The 8,281-nt window shown below is 59.0% G+C and overlaps 1 protein-coding gene across 4 annotated transcripts in view; it reads right to left on the reverse strand.

The window, feature by feature from the left end:
* The window catches only part of NIN (ninein), a 53,655-nt gene extending 48,111 nt beyond the window's left edge, over positions 1-5,544 (reverse strand). For 2 of the 4 annotated variants that reach the window (XM_021403527.1, XM_021403525.1), the window contains exon 1: positions 1,159-1,341. In XM_021403527.1, the coding sequence (XP_021259202.1) occupies positions 1,159-1,341 (183 nt within the window). Of the gene's footprint in view, positions 1-1,158; positions 1,363-2,703; positions 3,267-5,444 lie in introns of those variants that run through there. The other 2 variants (XM_021403526.1, XM_021403524.1) reach the window with 2 other exon arrangements.

Raw genomic sequence — 8,281 nt, forward strand, 5'->3', positions numbered from 1 at the left:
CCAGCAGCCCGCACAAAGCCAGTGGCAGCACGTGCACCTCCTTGGTGCCGAGATGTGGGGATGCTCCCCCCGGCCCCAAGCATTCAGCCCCAGCACAAAAGGCAGCACGTGGCCACGCCAGCTCCCTGCTGCTCTGCAGACAAAACTCTCCCCCGGAGCCTCCCCCACGAAATAAAGCCCAGGAACAAAGCAGCGTGCCCACGGGCAGGTGCAGATCTCCCCAGCAGAAAATAGAACAGGAACGCAGCTTGTAGAAGGGATGGGGTGAGCACGCCCCATACTTGGGTGCTCTCAGCAGGGGCTCAACACCCTGACGCTTCCACCTATAAGGGCACAACCACAGCGCAAAGCCGATTTGCAAAGCACAGCACAGCCGGGGGATCTGCAGGCCAGCAGGACGCCACGGCCCCAAAGGAGGAAGGAGCCATTTCCTACCAACAGCTGCACGGGGACACCAGGAAATACGGATGGAGGCAGCTCAGGCGGCCACCGCGGAGTCTGACGACGTTCTCAACGTGGTGGCATGCACTCCCACCACAGCTGCTGTCCATAGCAGCTTAAGTCGCCCACGGCAGTGGGTCGGAACTGAGTGGGCTTGAAGGTCTCTTCCAACCCAACTGTTCTGCGGTTCTTTGAAATGAGAAGCTCAAGCCCTGGCTTTTTGACCTCAACGCCCCCCCCAAGCACCCAGGGAGGTGGTTAAGACTGGAGACAGCATGAGCAATGCTGAGCATGAAGGGATGGCACTGGAGAGTTTTGGTGGGGAGAAATTCAGTGTAATTTGCTCCGTTTGGGGAAAAACATCGCAGTTAGCAGTTTCCCCCCTCCCACTGTCGCTCACCTTCCGGAGGCTGTCCCATACCCACGCAATCCCCACGTGATGCAGCAGTGCAAACTCATGGCTGGAGCTGGGCTGCTCACAGCCCAGTGACCAAAGCAAGAAGCTGTGGGTGCCTCATCCCTGGGGGTGCCCGAGGCCATGGAAAGGGCCATAGGCAGCCTGAACTGGGGTGGGGGGGCACCCAGCCCATGGCAAAGGTGGGGGCCTTTGAGGTCCCTTCCAACCCAACCATTCCATGACTCTATGAAACATGTTATTACCATGTGCACAGCAGGGACCACATCTACACAGCAACACAACCCCAGCCCCAACCTTACCCTGCCTAGGAGGTTGCCCTGGAGCAGGGTCTGCTGCAGCGCTGGGGCCACCTCCTCCAGGTGCAGCACATGGCACAGGTCGGTGAGCTCCTCCTGCCCCAGCGACCCCGTGCCCGTGCTGTCAAAGCTGTCAAAGAGCTCCTTGAGGCGGGCTTCATACTGGTCCTGCTCAGCTTCATCCATCCCATAGCCTGCCACGCTCACCTGCGGGGAGAAACACGGAGGTGAGGATTCCCACGGCACAGCACAAAGAAAACCCCCAGGGCTGATACAGAGGCAGCTTTGCTCCATGGTGCATACCATTTGCATCTGTGTTTGCTTGCATTAAGCCACCCCAGTGCTCTGCCAGCCCTGCAGCCTCCTGGGTGAAGCTGCGAGCAACATACTGCAAAGGCTCAGTGGGAAAACAGAGTAAGGATCTGGGGACTTTGCACCTTGCTGGGTGACTTGCAGGTATGCATGGCCACTGTACTGGGGGCTGCACCCCAAAAATCCACGGGGGCTGCCATCACCCAGTCAAGAGCTTTCCTCTGCACATAGCTCTCATTGTACACAGGAGCGCAGCACACACCCCAAAGCAGCACTTCTCCTGCTATTGGCATGTGCTCAGGGAACACGGCCACGCTGGACAGGGCAGTGACCCATGTCACAACACTGTGCTGCAGGGACCTGAGGTCAAACCCTGCCCAGAGCACTTGGCACTGGGCATGAGGTAGCAGTGCTGGGAGCTGGAATGTGGAGCATCCCGGCCCCCAGGGATTTATTTTGGGAAAGGGAGTGGGGAGTGAAATTTCCTGTCCAAGCAGAGGATTTGGCTGGCATCCTTTGATTCTGGCTGCGGGGTTTCCCTCCTGGCTCAGGAGATCAGCTGCAGAACCGATGCCACAACACAACGCAGGGACATGCCAGCAGCCCAGGAGCACGGTATAGGGCTGTACCTGGGGTGCAGCCCAATTCCATCCCCCAGCACCATCCCCTTCCCACACAGCAGACTTCAGGGACCCCAGAAATTCAGAAACCCACAGGACAGACAGAGCAGCCCAGTCCTTGATGCACAAGCCACAGTGCATCTGCATCCAACCTGGGGTGCAGAGGAGGAGTCAGCACCTGAAATCCCAAAAGGCTGCAAGCAGAGGGAAGGCAGCAAACTGGTTCCTTGCTTCTCACCCAGCAATCCCGTTTCCCACCTGCACTCAGGGCTCAGCACGCATTGGGCACCAGCCCCACGGCCTGCATGGCAGCCCCAGTGCTCTCAGAGCACCCACAGGATAGGTGCCTCCGGCCCCAGGATCTTCCCAGGCACTTCTGAGCCTCGTACCTTCGGGTTCGGGCACCTCCTGTCCCCCACAGACCTTCCCTGACTCCACATCCTCACCCTCCAAACCAGTTCCCCCAGCTGGGCAGTGCACGGAGCTAAGCGCTACCTCCCAGTGCATCCCCAAGTACTGGGGTCACTGAGCCCCCCCACTGCTAAACCGACCCCAGTGATCCCAGGGGTGCTGGGGGAGGAGGAATGGAAGCCCACAAATCCAGCAAGGAACGAACCCACAATGCCACGGAGCAGCACGACACGGGGAGACAGCCAGAGCGCGCCGGGCTATAAACACAGAGAGAGACATGGACATCCCCATGCAGCCAAGGTGAGGGGGATTTAAGGTTTCCCAGCCTAAAAAAAATGAACAAAGGAGGGCATAAGGCACAGCATACCCTCCTCCTTCCTACCTGCAGGCAGCCACCGCGGCAATCCCGCACGCATCCCGCACAACCTCCATCTTAGGCAGCTGCCGTGCAAGGTGACCCAAGATGCCTGAATTATTCAGCAGTGCTTCGGGGAGAAGGATCCGACCCAACCCCACGCCTTCCTCCTACCGCCGGGCTGGGAGGCACCGGCGCAGCCATCCCGCTGCCGGCAGGATAATGGGGTCAGCGCAGCGCGGCCGAGCCCCAGCTGCCGGCTGGGGGCATGGAGGGGGGAATGGGAGCACAAAGCCCGGCTGAGAGCCCGCAGCCTTTCGCCTCGGCTCCAGATGGGGCAGCAGCTGAGGTGTTGGGAGTGGTGGGATTGAAGGGGGTGGCGGGGAGCAGCTGGGCTGGGCTGCCCCATTTCCACACCCCCCCCCCCCCCCTTCCCCTTGGAAAATGGCTCAGCTCCAATGGGGTCGCTTTGTTTGGGTTCGTTAAGTCCTCCGAAATGAGAGACTTCGGTGGAGCGGGCAGATTTAGGAAAACGGCACTTTATTATTGTTATCGTTGTTATTTCTGCCGTTCCTATGGCAAGCCTTTGGCAGCAAGGCACTTGGGATGGTGAGATAAGGAATTCCCCCAGCATTTCTCTCCTCCCTTTGCACCCACCCCCTTCAAGGAAGCCAGACAGCCCTCATGCACAGCACAGAGGCTGACAATGCCATTCCCAGCTCAGCTTAACCCCAACAATACAGGCCAGCGTGGTCATTTAGAACCCAGCCTCCAAGCTTTAGCCTTGGAGCCGCACTTGGCACGATCCATCGATGGCACACTGCAGTTGGCACAGCACCTGCTTATCAAAGCACGGAGTGGAAGGAAGGAGCTTCTCCCGGTGCTGTTCCAGTGATCTCTGCCCACATCCCCCCCTCAGGCTACATTGCTGATGCCATTTGTGTGCACCCAAACCAAACTATTGCCACGACCCAACCAAGCCCTGGAATTTAGCAGCGCACAGCCACTCATTGGAGCTCCATCACATGGCCGTGGCCAGAACATCAGCAGCTGCAGGACACGGCCAATGTCACCTTGTGCTGAGCAAGGCTGGGACCCAGGCACTGGCACAGCATTTTTTGTTCCAAGGTGCCACTGATATGAGACCCTGGAGCTCTTCTGGAAGGTCAGCGCTGGAGCTGTCTCATTGAGCTCATTATCTCCTTTCCCTAACGAACCATCTCACCCAGCACAGCTGGGGCTGAGCTGACATCATTCCCTGCTCACGCCATAGACCCCTATTTTGCCACTTTTGGGGTGATTTCTGAGCCTAGCCCATTCCAGGTCCCACTCTCTCCTTGACTGGACAATGCCAAAAAGCCAATGGAAAAAAAGTCAACGAGAAAGAGAAAAAACATCACCAAAAAAAAAAAAACCAAACCCAGAAGGACAACACAGCACCCAACCATCAGCCAATGACCGCAGCGCACCCGGCTCTCCAAGGCTCACCCCAAAGCCAACCCTACAGCTGGCGCTTCCTCCACCCCATCGAGCACCACAATGATTTCCACAGCCCCTCGGTGCCACCTCTTGCCCCCAAAACACAGCCAACCCCACCAAAGTGGGCAGAACGGGGGGATGCTGTTAACCAGCCCGCAGATAGCAATGACAAATAAAGCGCTATAAATTTATGTAAAGAGCTTCAAAGCAGCACGGGGGTTTGAATATTCACGGCACCTCGGGATTTGCATGGTAATGGGTCCTTTCAACAAGCGGCCTCGCGTCAATAAGGAAAAACAATGCTCCCATCTGCTGGGGCTCTGCAAACTGCGATGGGGCTGTGCCCCACATCTTGGGGAGCCCCCGTTGGGATGAGACCCAGAGCGCGGGCACCAAGCGCGCAGAGCCAAGGGTCAAAGAGTCATGGAATATTGAGAGCTGGATGGAACCCATAAGGATCGTGGGGTCCAGCTCCTGGTAGCACACAGGGCAACCCAAAATCCCAACCTTATCATCATCAAATGATGGGAAACCCCGAACTGGAATGGACCCATAAGGACATTAGGGGCGATTCCTGGCTGCACACAGGGCCATCCAAAATCCAAACTCCGGGAATCATAGAATTGCAGACCACCCCCAGCTGGAAGGGACCCACGAGGACCTTGGGTCCAGCACCTGAGCGGTGCCCCGCGCTGCGCCGAGCCGCGGGGACGGAGCCCCGAGGAGCCGACCCGGTGCTGAATCACGGTGCCACACACCGGCACCCCCACGGCGGAGATACAGAAGATGCTCCAACACCAACGCATCATCCCAACGCAACACGCACCAAAACAATAGAGCCTTACCCCAGCTCCTCGCTCCGGCTGACCCTAAGGAGCTCTGCTTTAGGCTCTCACCCCCAGCCCCGTGCTCACCCACCAGCTGCCGTCGCGACTGCGGGGGACTTCACCAATGACAAACGGAGCGCTGTCACCAACCCAGCCCCCCGCCGGCAGCTCGCTACGTCCTTCAGCCCGCCCGGAACGATGGGAGCGGCCCCGGTGGGCGAACCGAAGGAGCTCGACCCCCCACACCCCCCCACCCCACCGCCCCCCGGTGCTCCCCGTGCTCACCCGGCGCCGTGCCGGTGTCTGCGGGCGCGGCGGAGCGGAGCGGAACGGGGCTGTACGGAACGGAGCGTGGCTACCGGAGGCGGTGCCCCGTTCAAATGCGGCCGCGTTTATTGGGCCGCGGCGCGGGGGCGGCCCCGGGGGGCCCGTTCCTCGGGGCTGATCCCCCGGAGGAGCCCGGCTGATCTTTGTGAGCCGGGGGAGGGCCGGACCCGAGCGGCTGCGGCGGTCCGGAGCCCCACGCGGTGTCCCCGACGCGCCCGTGTGGGTGGCATCACCGTGGTGCCGTGTGTCGGTTTGGGGTCCCCGTGGCCCCCTCTGTCCTGCACCCCAAGGTGGAATCACCGCGGGGCCTTACTGCGTTGCATCCCAGCTCGGGGTCCCCGTGGTCCCCGTGGTCCCTCTGTCCCCGAGGTGGCATCACCACGCCGGGGGGCAGCTCCCCCTTATCCCAAGCATCGGTGCCACACCAGCTGGCACCAGCCACGTCAGCCCACTGTCTCCAGCCTAGGGGCACGTCGGCTCCCTGGCACCCAGGGTTGGCTTTCTCCCGTGCATCCCTGTGCTGCGGGTCACAGCGCCTACGGGCACCCCCAAAAAGCAGCGCCCTATTAAACCTTCCCAGCCCTCGTTGGAGCTGGAGCCCACCTTGGCCGGGCTGTGGCCTGTGAGTCCTCTGCTGGCCCATATGGGGCTGAGCTCACGCTGCAACCTGCTCTCCCACAGCTGTGGGCTCCTGTTTCTCTTCTTTCTGCAAAAACTCTCAGGGAACCCTCTGAGCTCTGTTTTAGGTTGAATCTGAAGCCCATCTCAATATATTTAGGAAAGAAGAGCTTCAAACCCACAAAATCCTGCGGGATGGCCAACCCTGCCCCACTGATTGCAACGGGGACAGAGCCCGCTGCAGCACCGGGAGCAGCCCTGGTCCCCATGCAGTGTCACCGCCTCCTGTCCCCGCAGTCCCCAGCGCGTGCTGCCCACTGGGGTCATGGCCCTGCAGCCCCGAGCAAGGCTAAAGGTGACAGCGATGGGGACAGGGGCTGCTGGGGACAGATGTCAGCGAGAGGGCTTTGTGCCGGGGGTGGGCTTCTGGGTCTGTTTTGTAACATTTGCCATTTTTCTCCGCAGCTTTCTTCTGCTCTGACACTTGCCGAGGGTTTTTTTTTTCTTTTGCTTTCTTTTTCTTTTCTTTCTCCCTCCCTTTCCCCATTTGCTGTTTCATCCCCGGTTCAAACCCTTTTTTTTTTTTCACCGCGCATTATGCGGAGCTGGAACCATCTGCTGCTTTGTTTTGTTGGAGCCCGGCGAGTGCCAGGACCTTTATCCCCCGCACCCCTCCCCACCATGCTGTGCTAATCCACGGCGCTGCCCCAAAATCACCGCCTCCACCAAACAAAGCCGCGTGCGTGCGGCTGGGTGGGCAGCAGGGATGGGCAGAATGCATGGCATCCCCAGGTCCCCATGTGCCCATATCCCCATGTCCCTGTGTGCCTATATCCCCACGTCCATGTCCACACAGCCCCATGTCCCCAACGTCCCCGTGTACCCATGTTCCTGTGTCCCTACGTCTCACATCCCTGCATTCCCACATCCTCATATCCCCACTTTTCCATGTCCTCAAGTGCCCACCTCCCAGTGTCCCTACATTCTCAAGTCCCCATGTTCCTGTGTCCCCATGTCCTCGTGTCCCCACGTCCTCGTGTCACCGCGTCACCATGTCTCCACGTCCCCATGTCGCAAAATCCTCATGTTCTCATGTCCCTGTGCCCACTTGTCTCACATCCCTACTTCCTCACATCCCCATATTCCCCCTTTCCCACTATCCCCAAATCCTCATCTCCCTATGTCCCCATAGCCCCATGTCCCCACATCCCCATGTCCCCACATCCCATGTCCCCACATTCCACATCCCCATGTCCCCGTGTCCTCACGTCCCTGCGTCCCCATCTCCCTGCCCACCTCATGGGCCCGCCAATACCGATGCTCACAAATTCCCCACTCCCTTTTAGGGCCGGCTGCTGGCAGAGCCATCCCAACGCACTCCCCTTTTCCCTGCAGGATGAAGCCGTCCTTGCACAGCTTTTACTTCTGAGCGCCCTCACAGCTGCCAGCAGAGCCCTGGGCCTGCAACGTGAGCTCGCAGGAAGGAAACCGCCGCTCGCCGACGCCATCACACGTGACGCAGACGGGAGAGAACGGCAATCTGGGCAAAGCCAGGCCTGCTGAGCAGGAATGGGGCCGGGCCTTGTGCGTGGCTGTGCCAGTGGTGTGCGGCCCCATTGCTGGGCAGGAGAACCACCAAAAACCCCCTCCTGGCCCCACTGCCCCACGCTGCTTTGTGCCCCACTCCTCCGCACGGCTGCTCGCTGTTTTGCTTCGGGGCTGATTGCTGCTGCAAGGGGTAAAACCCCACGGCCCCCTCCGGTGAATTACAGCAGCGTGTTAAAGCAGCAAACCTATGCAAACAGCAGCAAAACATGAGCAAGAGGGGCTTAGAGCAACGGGATAACAGCCGAGGGGAGCCCTACAGCCGGGTCGGAAAGAGGTCGGGGGTGGAATAAGACCAAACTTGGATGGATTTCTGCTTTATTCTTGTACAAAAACAATGGCGATAGGCGTCCGCCTGCAGCTCGGTGCTGCCATCCTCCGTCCGACCCAGCGCATTCCTGGGCACGCTGCTGCGCAGCCCCGGCTCCGTCTCTCGGCTCTCATCTATTTTTTTTTTTAATCTTTTATTATTTTTTATTTTTATTATTTATTATTCATTATTATTATTATTTTGCTTCGGTTGGCTTTTATCATTTTTAATTAATTTATTATTTATATTAACCCCCCTTCGA

The sequence above is a fragment of the Numida meleagris genome, chromosome 6 (genome assembly GCF_002078875.1).
Source record: "Numida meleagris isolate 19003 breed g44 Domestic line chromosome 6, NumMel1.0, whole genome shotgun sequence".
Classification (NCBI taxonomy): Eukaryota; Metazoa; Chordata; class Aves; order Galliformes; family Numididae; genus Numida; species Numida meleagris.